The sequence below is a fragment of the Buteo buteo genome, chromosome Z (assembly GCF_964188355.1).
Source record: "Buteo buteo chromosome Z, bButBut1.hap1.1, whole genome shotgun sequence".
Classification (NCBI taxonomy): domain Eukaryota; kingdom Metazoa; phylum Chordata; class Aves; order Accipitriformes; family Accipitridae; genus Buteo; species Buteo buteo.
The window spans coordinates 86,321,618-86,336,542 of record NC_134204.1 but is presented as its reverse complement, the minus strand read 5'-3'; the positions used below and the strand labels follow the sequence as shown (position 1 = coordinate 86,336,542).

General features: G+C 37.4%; 1 protein-coding gene across 10 annotated transcripts in view; it reads left to right on the top strand.

Moving 5' to 3' along the window:
• Positions 1 to 14,925, top strand: part of ARB2A (ARB2 cotranscriptional regulator A) — a 271,136-nt gene that overhangs the window by 50,062 nt on the left and 206,149 nt on the right. For all 10 annotated transcript variants that reach the window (XM_075019998.1, XM_075020004.1, XM_075019999.1 and 7 more), the window contains 2 exons: positions 6,501 to 6,566; positions 14,510 to 14,701. In XM_075019998.1, coding sequence (XP_074876099.1) covers positions 6,501 to 6,566; positions 14,510 to 14,701 — 258 coding nt within the window. The remainder of the gene's footprint in view (positions 1 to 6,500; positions 6,567 to 14,509; positions 14,702 to 14,925) is intronic.

Here is a 14,925-nt window from a genome sequence, read left to right as displayed (position 1 = left end):
TTAAACTGAGGTTAACTCCTAAGGTTAATAGAGGAATAATAAACTACTAATGACACTAATAATGTACTAGCCCTTTTTATGATATGACTTATGAAAAACCAGGAAGTCAAGCAAGAAGGAAAGCACTATCGCACCTATGTTTTATTAGCTACAATCTCCTTAATTTTAAATGTAATATCTATATCATTCGAGAAAACGTGGCCACTAATAAAAACCTACAAGCAAAATTATTGCCATTAGATTCTCCTGCTCTCTGCACTTCCATGTAGTTTGAGAGCTGTCTTTAAAAATTAATGAAAACAAGTGATCTAATAAGGTGTTTAAGGAGTGTCGCTTCACAAGTTGACATCTTCAGAGGCAGAAGCCTCCTATCCACTGAGTAAGTGTATCATTGCCAACACATCTCACTCTTGATGGGAAGTAGCCTCTGTTAACTTTGAAAGAGTAGTTCTGTCTCCATTCGCTTTTAGTCCTTGGAGCAGTGAAAAGCAGTAACAAGAGTCGTAATGGTGGTGATGGGGTTCTGTTTGTGTTTTGAATAGCTGTGAATGAGGAACATGATGTGGGAAATCGCAGATCCATCCAGCTGGATCTGGTCCACCAGGAGAATATATTTAACGAGTGATTTGCTCCATTTCCCTTTTTTCCCAGAAACCTGCTAGAAGTGTGTAGGAGCAGGCAATGATGTGGACAACTTGGATTAACAGCTTGCACTCCCTTATCCTTTCTCCGAGGTCTTGTAATCCGTCCTCCATCACGTGAGTGGTTGAAATGTCAACTGCTCACATGCGCTTTATCCTTTGTCATGTCACATGTTCTTAATTCTCTATCATGTGTTAACCATACACCAGCCATTTGACAGGGTTGTTGGCGTTTTGGTCATGAGGGATGCGCATATGGGAGAAGAGAGGGACATGTGGCGTTTGATTGTCTTCAAAGAGACTTTGTGGTTTGCGCTAACTGAAGCGTTCCTCACATCTGTTGTGAATCCATGAACGTTTGTTGCGTGGTAATGATTTCCAGTGACTACCGATAGGTGCCGGTTTAGAAGCGAAAGGCCACAAATCACATGGGCCTATGCCATTTCCTTAATAAGTTTTTAGCAGAGAATTCACTCTTGAGAAAACATTTTGCAAGTTTGAGTAGTTTACTTTGTCTTTTTCTTTTTTTTCCTTCTGCAGTGGGTTTGCTGTTCTGTTCGTGTACGTATTCTGGTGGTAGGTGGAGTTACCCATGGTTGGTTTTGAAAGTGGGAGCACTCTCAGGGGAAAAAAAGAGAATTCAGAGGGCTTGGGTTGTAAAGCACAGCAGGAGCTGGGGGACTCGATGAGCAAGGCTCAGTGCACTTCACTGCATCCCAGCATGGTTTTTGATGTGGTATGTACTGAATCAGCTCTTCTGGATTAGGATGTAGGTGTTATGAAACAAGTCATTGAGTTGTGATCTGTTGTCTGTATACCTGGCTATCTCTGTTACGAAAAAGTTCACCAGTGGGTCAGCTGCAGTTCTGTTCTTCCTCTTGTGTGCCAGGCTGGTTCTTGACCTTTTTGATATGTGTTATAAGGCTTCTTTCAGTTTCTTACAGACTTAAAATCGGGGTATATTATTTTAAACTGAGTTATTTTGGAGTTGCCTCCTTGCTTTGTGGGTATGCTTTTGGTTGTCCTCTTTTCCAGGCTTTTGCTGTTTAAAGACCTTCAATACTTAGTGCATTGAAGAGTCTCTTTGGTATTTGTCTCCACTTACCATGTTGAGGCTTCAGTACCTTCAGGACTTTAACTTTTTTAACTTTAACTTTAAACATATTGGTCTCGATGGCTCTCAGTCTTTAATTTTTCCTTTCACGTACTTGTATGCAGGTATTGATCTTTTGATCATGTAGCTTCAGGATGGTGTATTGCAAAGATTTTACAAATTATACTGCTAACAGAATTTTTCAATGCTTTCTGGTAATTGAAAACAGTCCTGAAGAAAGTCCTCTATATGAACAATATAATCTTAAAAGAACACAAGTCATATGAAGCCAGGACCTTGCCAATTACTGTGTACTACAGTTATGCGTACCAGAACTATGTTTCCACCTGGAGTTTCAGTTTTGCTCTGCAGACTGCATGCAGCATTATAGTCTTGGCCACCATTGTGCAGAATATTTAGCAGTGCAAGGGTAAAATCTCAGCTCTGTCATAAGATAATGTACTTCTCTTTTCTTTCTGTGGTCTTTTCTGTCTCTATCCTTTTTGCTGGCCATCCAAGTCATCAAATTTAATTTCTCTGTAATTAAAATAGGTTATGTTCTGGATCCACATGAAGGATCACTGTTCATGATATAAGTCTATCCCCCAATTATCTGTAAGACTATTGAACTTTGCAGATGTCATATTTGGGGCCACTAGCACTTTGAAAAGGTACTTCTGGAGGTATTCACACTGTTAATGTCCATCATAAGTCAGAAGACTGACTGTTTTAAGCTCCTCAGAAGGGCAGTTGTGAGCAATGAAGTTTGGTTCCTGTCCTGAACCGTATGTATTATTGCTCTCAACCTTGTCCACGGTAGGTGAATGAAAACTGAAACAAGGAAATGGTAGCAAAGATTAGGTACTCGTGTTTTTAATATGCCTAGGATAATCCACTGTTTTTACTGTTCAGGACATGTTCTGCTCAGCTGTGGTCCCTGCTATCATCAGCCTGCCTTCATTCTGGAAATTTTTCTGGTCTAACAAAAGTAAGAAAAGCTGTGTCTTCATTTAAGGCGGAAGATCCTCAAGCTTACAGGAGGCAGGACACTGGCTCCTCAGCTGGCTGAGAGCAAACTGAAGTATAAGCCATTTAGTTCCTTTCCAAAGAGGACCAGTCTATGCTGGGAAGAAAGTTTCTTCTATCCTACAGTTTGAATACAACCTTTTTGTGGGGTCGAAGTGTTAGGCTAAGTACCTTTTTGTGGTTGGAAAGGATTTCTCCCTTGCTATCAGAATAGGTGATGAGAGGCATGGAATTTTCTTGGGTTTGTGTTTGGGGTTTTTTTCCCCAGTTCTCAGAGCAGGCAATAAGAGCACCTTGATACTGCTTAGTTCAGATACTTACCCTATTTGGGATGTGTTTTCCTGATAGGCTGCACTTGGAAGTGTATAAAGAGCAGAGATACTGTAAAATGGGGTTGAAGCTTCCAGTGTCTGATACAAGAAGTACAACACTACCATTTTTTTTCCATTCATCTGGCAATTAATTTCATACACTCTGGGCAAGCCTTACTATTGGTTCTTTTTCCTTTCCCATCTCAGACATGGTGCTGCCTGCTCACCAGCAACCCTATTACCTTGAATTACAACGCAGCGTACTGCTTAAGTGTTGGTACACCTTATGACTTGCAAGAGCCATAGAAAAAGCATAAATATCCCAGGTTAGTATGAATTACATCAGTAGGGGTCTCTAGCAAGTGTCACAGTTTGCCTTGAGAATGGCTTGTACTGGACAATTTGTTGCTTGATAGTTCCAGATGAGTTATTAACACTGGACTGGATTGAACAGCCTTTGTCACTAAGTACCTGTGGTCATGAGCAACCATATGACCAATGATTAGTCCAGGAGAGTTCATGGAGTGTAACCATGCTCACCTTCTCATGCTAGAAGTCACAAGACACTTTTCAACATCCTGCAACGGTTTTCAGATCTTAAAGATAAAATACCAGCATACGCAAGTTAATACTACTACTAAAAGAAGTTGTGGCTATTTAAATTGTATAGATTTGTAATAGTAAGTCTAACTAGTGCTATATAAATAAAATGGCACAGTTCCTTTCTCTTTTTAATGCCTATAGAAAAGGTATTTTAAAAGTTAATTTTTCAAAATTACAGATCAGCCATAAAATCACAAGAAGTAAATAAAAGCATAAAATTCCAAATGTAATGTTGGATTTGTAGCATTTTCAGTACTTGCAGCCATATTCCTAGGTCAGACACAATGGTGCTAGATTTTCCAGGCACATCCATGCTAAGTGCAGGAAACCTGGCCATTATGATGATGTTTTCAACTCTGGGAAATTTGGGGTTTTGATTCTACTTCAAGAAATCTTGTATATCACCTTCCATCCTTTAAAGCTGACAGCATACGAGCCATTGCTAGGATATCCCTGAACTTGTTGATCTTCTGCTGCCAAAAAAAGCCTCTTGTGGTCTTAAACTGGGGAAGTTTATGGCAGTTCTTCCTCAAGTCTGTCTGGGCTGTGGAGACCATCCAGGTGCTGAGTTGCCTGAGGATCATAATCTCACACTTTGCATCCAAGCCTCCAACCCACTATATCTTTCTTCATGTTTACTCTTATTAAAAGCTTTCATTAGGTTAAGTCTTTGCTATACCAGAATGCTCTACTGATTTAACAGTCCAATTTTTAAGGCTGATATCGCTTTTTATTTTATTAGAGTAGTGCATAAAGAGCCAGTTCGGATCACAGCCCCATTGAGCCAGGCTGTGGAAAAAATGAGGCAAGGTTTACTTCTGCCCTGAAGACATCACAGTCTAAATAGATGAGAGAGAATAGAAGAAATAGATACAAACACATAGCTGCAAAAAGGGGTAGATTTTTGCAAGTGGTGTCTAAAATACATTTGCTTCATAGCAATTTTTTTATCTTCTGAGTGTTCTTTTAGTGGTTTTGATGGTTAGTAGATGCCTGGATTTAGAGTGAAAAATAAAATTTCTATGTTTGAGGCCATATTATCATTATACTCATTTTAATGTCTGTACAACATCAGCATCTGAGACTGCAGGAACTTAACTGCTTTACTTGTTGGCATTACACTGAAGTTGATTTCGGTGAACCATAAAAAGTTTGGCCCTGAAGGTAAAATTACACTGTATGCATGTTCCTAACATACTGCTTTGGGGATAAACATGTCTTAAATCAACTCATCGCTCACAGCTAAATTCCTTCCCCAAATGCAGTTTCCCTGTAGATAGTAATGTTCAGTAAGACTGATTTTCTTTAAAACCATAAAGTTTTTTGAACATAATTCTATCAATAAACATATTTGAGCAGGGTAGCAAAGAATTCACATAATCCTAATAAAGATTTGGGGTTTTTGTGAAAGGAAGGGAGGGGCACGTGCCAACATTTTTAATTAGCTTTCATCAGTACCTCTAATTTGTTCGAATGTGTTCCAAACGTTTGCATATTGTGTTTGCTCACATGTACATAATGAAAACTTTTGGACTTCATTGAAACTTTATTTGGTAATTGTGCATTTGGAAAATTAAAATTGAAGTTTATGATACCCTGGCTCCTACTTGCTCAGTTCATAGTGTGTTGTTAAGATGCCATCACTTGAGAGCTTTGTTACAGCGACGTTTCTGTTGTGGCTTAATATGCTGTGGGTTCAGATGGCTGTAATTGTGGCCTTGAGGGGTTGGACTAAAGAATACCAGCTGGGTTTGTACCCAGATATTCTTGGATTAATATTTTGGGACTTAGATCTTGTCCTGTCTGGAATTTAAACATAATTCTCCAAGCTTTAAAGGGAAGGCAAACACCATTTGAGGCTCTTAATGAGCACTTTTTTCCTCTTTAATTTGCCTTTTTTTTCTTTTTTTTTTTTTCTTTTTTTAAACTCCTGTAGCCAGTGAAATCCAGGCAGTTACTTCCAAACTGTTTTTACAGCCCCATACGGACAAAGCGTTTTAGTTTGTTCCTCAGCTTAATTCCCAAATTAATAATAGTTAGAAAGTTCTTACATCTGCATCTCCATTTTTCTTAGAATATATAAGGTTAAAAAAAAATTTCCCTAGATATTAGGCAAGCCTTTGAAGTGTGAACAACTTTGTTACATTTGAGACGGCATGTCTTTCCTTGCGACTAGGTTGATTTTTTTTTGGTTGCTCTTTGAAATAATTCCTTTTGTTTCAGGTCTAAAATTTCAATTTTATTTCTACATGGAGACAAGAGACTTAAACTCCCCCATAGTGGGGAATCAGTCAGGGTTTTTCTTCTATTTAGAAACCTTTGACCCATTCCTCCCCTGTTCAGTGAATAGAAACGGCAAGACAACTTGTGCTGAGGGTGACTACAGATCTGCTCTCCATGTAGCTCATGAAGTGAACCTGCAGGGGAGAGGGTTTCAGGAGTCCTACTTATGGGAAAAAAATGCTTTTAAAGTATTTCTTTGCAAAAGAGAGCCTTTCTTGTACCCCCGAGTATATATTAATTGGTTATAATCCTTAGTTTTGAGGCACATAATTATTCACACAGCAGCACGTGATGGATTCACAGGTACAGTTACAATTTCTTTGTACTGGCAAGCAGCCTTTTCTGAGGGACAGAGAGGAACTTTTTGTGTAAAGCTTCAAGTTCTATCATTAGTTGTGTAGTAAAGGATTCAGATAAATGGCAAAACATATACAAGTGCTTAGCAGTTTAACCAACTAGCTGTTAAGTGGTCTGCCTGGATATTTCATTACTGTAAGTGGTTTGGTATCTATTTGCATTTCTTTTTCTTTTTTTTTCTTCCAGATCATTACTAAATATGTTTATGAACTACTGCAAACGGAATGCCACTTGAAGAAAGTAACTCTCCCAGTAAGTATCTTTTTTTCTTTTTTTTTTTTTTTTTTCCAAAGACGTTGTTTGTTTGGATCTGTAAAAATCATAGCCTGCAATCCAGTATTCAGATGTGCCAAGGGTGTGTGCAGGGCATTGTCTCAGGACACTGCCTTCGCATGCAGCATGGTGTGCATCTGGAGATGTGGTTCCACCTCACTTCTTATGTGTTTCATTTCTCCAGCTGAGCCTTCCTTGCCTTACCAGACACCAGAATTTTCAAAATGTGGTAGTTTTTATACAGAAATCATAAGCTTTTTGAAAAGTATTTGTGAATGTTTCAAGACCTCTACTGCTGGATGTAGAGAATGAACGTGCCTTTATAGGCAAAGGAATAAACTCAAACTGAGTTTCAGTAAACTACTCCAAGTCTTTTTTTAAAACACACTTTTCCAGTTATTTGTTACATGTATGTAATATAAGGTGCTGCTGCTGTTTAGTGGAAATATTTGATCAGCCTTTGGATGAAGCACTCCCCAAAGAACACGTATGAGACTTTTTGTAAATACATGTGATACCATGATGATGTTAGGTATTTTTATATTATATACTGGAGAAAGTAGGGGAGACTATAGTGTGACAGCACTGAGTAGGTTTTCCATCACTATCATAAAGGATTCTTGTGTTTGAGAAGCTTTTGCATTCCTGCTGTTCTCAGCCAGTCCTTCATATTCAGTCAGGGAGAACCCATTTGGGCTAAGGAAGGAAAAGGTCCTTTGCTTTAGCAGTTCTGTAACGTTTCATGCTTCCCATTATTTCCATTCCCTAAGTGTTGTTCAGGTAATGTTTTGATAACCTGCCCAAACTACTCCAGGTTTCCCAGCCAGGCTTTGCCAGTTTTTCCTGGTCAGGGCAGAAGGAGCTGTGCCAGGAGCTCCATGGAGCAGTCAGAGGGCGAGCAGCTTCTCTCCTTGGCAGTCCCAGCCTACTAAACCACGTAGGCTGTGCCGATGCCCCAAGACCCGAGAGTGCTTGAGAAAGCGTTTCCCCACTTCATATTTCCCTGTGTAGACAGAGAAGAGGATTGGGTTCATCGTGGCAGTCTGCTGGTGCAGCGCTGGTCGTGATCTCTAACTTCTTTGCACAACCAGTTTTCTTCACTGCGGAAGTTTTGGTCCAAGGAGTACTTCTGTGTACCAGACAGGTGATGTGTCAAAAGATTTCTTCAAGCCATGTCACCCTCTCTCTGTAAAACCAGGAAGCTTTTAAGTGCCTGAATTTTGAGGCTATAGAACTTTCTTTGTCCTTTCTAGAAAGGAATATGCATGTAAGTAATGCAATGCTAAGGCTGATCTATTAGCTTCAAAAAATGAAGACAAACAAACTTGGAATAAGTATTACAACACCTCCATCACCTTTGTCACACACGTGGTGACTTGTCCACATGGCTCTGAGATTTGGATGTCTGGCTTGGGAGAAGAATGGCCCTGTCTAGCTCCCACTGTTGAATTAATCTGTGTTTACTCTTATTTATAAATTAAGTACTGATGGAGTTTGTCAGTAGTACATTTAAGCTATTCTTAAATATGTTACTTCCACCTTCTGCAAAGTGTCATAATTTAATTGCATTTTGGAGCAAAGTAAGAACTCAGGAAATATATGCAGCTGTTTAATTGTGAGCAGTGTGGAAAATTTGGCACAAGGTATGAGTACCGTTCTTCAGTAATAAGTATTATGCGTAGGAAGCCCTCACCACAGTCAAAGATAGGTTATGAAGAGGCCTACAAAAATGAGAAAAATGAAACAATGCATATAGAAGCTGAAAAATTAAAGCTGTCTAAAGGCTATGTTTAAATCACCACTGACAGACTTCAAAATAACAACAGAAAAAAAACCTAGTTTAAACTAGTAAAGGAGAATAATAGAGGTAATAAGACAGCTTCTGTAGCAAGAGTAAGTCTTGTGCAAGTGAGGAAAATACAAAAGAGTATAAATGCTGGCAAGTTACATAAAAAATCAGAGTGAGATCACCCAAAACTGCATTTGAGGAGCGTGTTAACAGTTGTAAAGGCTAATGGTAAAAGGGAGCTGATGAGGTTAAGAGGTGAGCTGCCTGCAAAAGCAATGCTCAGCTCAAATAAGAACAACTAACATAATTATTTCCAATTTATTTTGTCCAGTTTCCACACTTTATTATTATTTTATTTTAAACGGGTTATAATTCTGAGGAACTGTCTGAAATGTGACATATCAGTAGAAGAGATCTTGGGACAAATTGATAGATTGCACAATAATCAAATTCCAGGATGAGATGGTTATTAAGCCCAGGGTTCTATAAGAAGTCAAATAAGAAGCTTCAGAGCAACCAACTAGTATGTAACTTACTGCTGACATCAGCTATTTTCATCAGGGAAACAGAAGAAGAGTAAATGCGATAGTCTTTGAAAGGCCTCCAGGAGTGATTCATAGTGATTCCTCTGTATCAGGAGGAAATAATATATTGGGGGAAAAGTCCCAAACCTTTTAAAAAGGTTTCTTTTTAAAAAACCTACTAGAATTCATTGAAGGAGTCAGAGATCACATGAAAGAGAAAGATCTTGTCAGTAAAAGAGTACGTGGATTTCCAATAAGCTGTCAACGAGCTCACCAAATGCTTTTTAAAAGCATAGGAGGAGGGATTCCTCTTATGAGTTAATAATTGGTTAAAAGGGAAAAAAAGTATTAATATTTTAGAGATGAAATAATTTGTTACTGGTGCAGTGTTATTAAGGCCTTCACTGACATAGTTGTAAATAAAAGGAAAAAAGAAACTAATAGAAGCTAACAAACTTTTCTGTTTTTTCTAAAATTGTTTGGAATACTTAAATCTCAAGCTGATTGTGATGAGTTGGGGAATTATTTCATGATGCTGAATGATTGGATGATAAAATGACATGAGATTCAATTCTGGTAAATGTGAAATTATGGGGAAAATAACTCACTCTGTAAACACAATGGTGGCCTCTAAATGAGCTATTACAACTCAGGAAAGAGCTTGGAGAGATTGTGAATAGTTCTCTGAGAACATCAGTTAGTGCTCAATGGCAGTCAAAAACCCTCAAAGCAAATAGGATGTTAGGAATTATGAGGTGTTGAGAACAAAACAGAAAAACATCGTCGTTCCACTCATTATGTGGGCCCTCATCTTGAACACTGCATGGAGTCTGGACACTATATCAAAAAGGATATGAAGAATTTAAAAAAAAAAATACAGAGGAGGGTTACAAGGACGATCACAGGCATGAAATGCTTTTCAGACAAAGAAAGATTAGACAAAGATTCTTCAGCTTGGAAAATAGATGACTGAGGAAGGAATATGACAAATCTATAAAATCATGAAAGGTGTAGAGAAGATGAATAGGGAATGGGTTTTTGCTTTTTTCATAATAGAGAAGCTAAGGGGCATCAAGTTTAAATTATCAGGCAGGAGATCTCTACTGAAAGAGAGGCAGTACTATTTCATATACGTCCCAATTATATTGTGGAACTCATTGCCACAGAATACTATCAAGGAGAAAGGTATAAATGTATTCAAAAAAACCATTTGACAATACTAAGGTGCAGTAGGTGCATTGAACTGTTGTACATGCTTGTCCAGTTATAAACTGCCTCAGGAGGCTCCAAAGTTACTGGTTGCCAAAACCAGGGAAGAATCACTTTAAAACCACTCTGTTCTTGTACTGTTCCCCCAAGCAATCAGGCAGTTGTCAGAAACAGGATCATGGGACCTTGATCTGACCACTATGGCTCTTCTTAGGAATATGACGTTATTATATGAACATTTTGGAGGTGAATAAGAAAACATGTTTTTTCTGAACTTCGTCACAGGTGACAGACGGTGTGTTGGCCTTCTTTTTTCTGCAGCTGATGATGAAGTAGACAGTGTAATGATGTTCGAATATATGAAATGTGTTTCAGGACTGTGTTAAGTGGAGTACTTTTGTATTTTTTATTTTTTCAGTGTGATTTTAGTAGTGTACAGAAATGCTATGCTTCAAAGGTTTAGGATGACAGCATTTCATGTTCTCTCATCTTTCTTAATTTCAGCCCCATATGCAAAGTCCAACTTGCTGTCTTTATTTTGCTTTCCCAGGCAGCAGCTTCAGTTTTTGACACAATTGTTTGTAAATTTCTTTTCAGATATGAAAATAAGAGTAGTTTGGAAATCAGGAAAGCTTGCCCATTATTTTATTATGTCAGCATCTCTGACAAGACATAAATCTGAACATTTTTTCCTACACAGGGAGGCTGAGATGCATACTGCATTATTGTTACTGTGAAGTATTGTAGTTCTCTTAATGTTTAACATATACTACTGGACTTGAAAATTTAAATGAAGAGACTCACAGTCTGGGAGAAGCCGTGCAATTATTTCTTTTAAATTTCTCATTTTGTGCTCCATTGAAGGTTATATTATGAATATAAAGATGACTGCAATTTCTTTATCCAGATGAAGTCTTTGTATTTCTTTAGTTTTGATGGCATAATCAGTGATTGATCTTTGCTGTTCTTTAGGATTTGAGGACAAATAGAGGGTGCTTCTGAATTAAACGCATCTTTAATGGCTTCTGGGAAGGCTTGAGATGGAAGTTTAAATAATTACTAATATGGTTTATTGATGATGGCACTGAAAGGTCTAACTTTGCAGAATCTTCTAACTTACCAATGCTTTGCTCTTTCACTACAGTAGGTAAAACTTCATTCAGTAGTTCTCTTGATCTACTAGACAGCCAGGAACTACTTTTCTTTGAGAAACAATGGTCTGTTATCTCCACTGCATGTTCCTTTTGGCTATTTTGTTGCCAAAGTCCAGTCAATACTTGTTTTGTAAAAATTCCGCTGATTTTAGGTTTGTTAAGTTAGTTGTGGTAATGACCGAATGGTATTTAGCTGCTTATAATATTGATCAGCAGTTTTCATTTTTTACAATTTTGAGTGAAAAATTATAAATCAGGATATTCAATATTGTAAAGACTGTAACATAAGTGAGTTAGCGAGCTTTATGTAGAGCCGCATAACAGAAGACTTTCTTATCTTGCAAAGCAAATGAGCAGTTTTCTCTCTGCACCAGCTGCTCACAATTCTCACAATCTTTTTGAGTCTTTGCAGTTTCAATTCCATTTATTTGCCATGTTTTTTCCTCCAGTCACAAGTTACACCTGTTTCACTTGTTTGCAGGCTCTAGCCTCATAATTTTCATTGTGTTTCTTAACTGGAATAAGAAAAATATTAGTGGATTTTTTTCCCCTTTAAAAAGTTAACATTCAATCTTAAACTTAAATCTTCCAATGTACAAAATAAAAGACCCCTACAGCCTAGTCAGTCTTGTGCATCTTGGGTTGGTAATGGCTAAGAACTGAAAATTAAGTCAATGTTGATGTGGTAACATGAATGTCAGTAAGATTAGATTTCAAGTATAGTTTGACTTTACTGCATGTATTGATAGCAGCTGTGCAAAATACTAACTAGTATGCTGTTGAAATACTCTGTAGGCTGGTACTACTGTATTAGGTGATAGCTCATTTGAGACAGAACTCAAAAGGAAAACGTAATTCACTGTTTGAAAACCTTAAGAAAATCATAATATCTGTAGAGCACATAACTCAGAGAATTCAACCATAACTGCATACATTCATAAACCTTAAGGTATAGTTTTGTGTTGGAAAAATAAATCTGAGAAAAGGAAAATGAAACTTCACACAGTAGTTTTAAACAGCAAATTATCAGCAGAATTTAGATTGATTTGACATTCCTAGCTACAGATTATTGGAAGATTGTTGTTGCATGTGAATAACAACATTGAATCAAATTGTTAAATTAAACTAATTAAAGGTTACCATTTTACTGAATTTTACTAATTTATTTGATTTGTCTTTAAATAAAGGATCAGAAATAAGTGTTCATGAGTAGGTCTGGAAGAGAAAGTGGCTAATAAATATAAATTATTTTATGTGGACTCGGTGTATCTAGCACTAAATAGTACTCTACATTGATTTGTCAGTAAAGTAAGGTTGTGCACAAGAGTGACCTTTATGTGAATTCTTCAGTGAAAGCTTGATCTAATGAATTACTACTGTTTGAAGATAAATGAGCTTGAATAAAAGTTTGCAAATGTGATTAATTTGAGGAAGAGAATGAAGACTTATTTTTTTATGGTCTTGGTAGATATTTTTAACTTCTAAATTAACATATTTGCAGAAGTGTGAACTAGTGATATCTTCTAATACATATGATCACTAAGTGCTAGTATTTCCTAAATAGTAAACAAAAATTTAGTTTATAAATACTAAAGCATAAAGCTAAGTTTTATCTTTTTCTGAAATACAAGTGCACAATGTTTTTTCTTAATTACAATATCGTAAGTATTCAGTTCATGTGCAAAAGTCAGTTACATCTTGCCAAGCACTATCTGAGATTTAGTGTTGTCTGACTTTTTACCTAAGCTGTGTTAAATTTTAAGGTATCAATACTGCTACTTCAGAAGCAGCAACGTGATCTGACTGTAGCCCCAGTATGGTACCTGTTGCACTTACATGTTCTGTACTCTTTTCAATAGAGTGTATTTTTTACCGTGTTTTCTATTTTCACACAAAGTGTGAGAGAACACGAGTACTTTTCCTGGTGTAGAAAGTGCAAGCTGAGGCACGTGAGATGTTACGTCATTTCGGAGCAGGGAATGAGGTCTTCAGCACTCCAGCAGATGCTGAGGAGAAACATGACCATTCTTCCAGTTAGGAATTCCTTTTGTTTAAGTAGCCTCATTGATTTCATTAAAAAAATACTCGGTAGGACTTGCATTAAAAAAAAGTCTGGAGATTCATGCACAATTAATTTTTCCTGAGGTAAGGGTAGTAAAGAATACATACCCACGTATGAGAGAAAAACTGACATCATCCAAATAGCCATTCCTCCTGTCAACGTAAGGCTCATATCCTGACCTGCCGTTCATCGCTGTTCCAGGGCGTAAGAGAATCCAGATTTGTTGCTGGGAGCTGTACAGTTAGCCTGTGTGGGTCGTGGGGTGTGGAGTACAGGAGGACGGGGAGATTTGCCTGTTCTGTTATTTCTTTTCTATGTATTCATATGGTAGAAAGGGAAGAATGAGTAGACGAGATGTTTTTTTCTGCCCTCATGGCGTTTACACCAGCACAGTTCTTAACTAGCCTTGAGCTAGGCTTGCTAAACCAAGTGTAGACCATCTCTATAGAACTTCTGTTTTTATTGAACAAAAAGTGCTGCTTTACTCTCTAGAGTAAGGACAAAACTTGGAATTAGATTATGGTTTACTGATTATCAAAGCTGGTTGTTGGTCTGTTCCTACAGTAAAGTAGCTAAGCATTGACTCAGGTGCAGGACTCTTAATGAAGCCATTATTTAGACCCAGATCGGATTTCTACATTTTCCTAGGCCTATCCTATTAAATTTGTAATAGGCAAATTTACAATACAGGTTCCTCTGTGGCTTACTGGGTATTTATGTTGAGGTGGCTGAGATGGAACTCTCCAGGATTTTTTTCATATTGTGTAAGAATTTTATTGTTGCTTCAGGCATATCAGAGGTGACAAATTATTTGATCCCGCCCCCACCCCTGTCCCCCGATTGTTCTTTTATGAACTTTCTTTTTTGCCAGTAAATTTCTGTAAACAACTGATGTTTCAAAGTTTTAGTGTACTTTTTACCCCCTTTTTTTAAATTTAAATCTCCCTTAGATTACTGTTCTAAACTGTGGTATACTTATATGTTCCAAAGTCACATTGCACAGATATTAACTCTTGCTTTATTTTTCTTTAGTACTGGGCACACATTAGTCCTTATAATATGCATACAAATAGTTGTTACATGGTGAAAGTTATATATCAATTTGGTGACTAACTTTATAACTACAGATGTTCTTTTAAAAAATGTTATTGATGCATAAAAGTGCATGTTGTCTGTAATTGCAGGTTGATGCAACTGAGAGTGAACCAAAGAGCTTTATCTTTATGAGTGAAGATGCGTTAACAAATCCTGACAAGCTGCTGGTCCTAATTCATGGTAATGGTGTTGTCAGAGCAGGTCAGTGGGCTAGGAGACTTATAATTAACGAAGATCTGGACAGTGGCACGCAGATACCATATATAAAGAGAGCTATTGAGGTAAGTGAAAGTGCATGTATGTATGGTTGTGTGGGAAAATGCATGTGTATGCACGTACCTATGTATGAAGAGCTCTGAATCTGTGATGTTTTAATTTGTTATCAGTGTTCAGTATTTCCCTATATGACAATTTCATTTATGATGGGAATACTTGCTTGTTTTTTTCAGAACTTTTTTCTAATGGAACCAAGTTTCTCTCTTACTGTAGAAAAAATCTTAGTTGT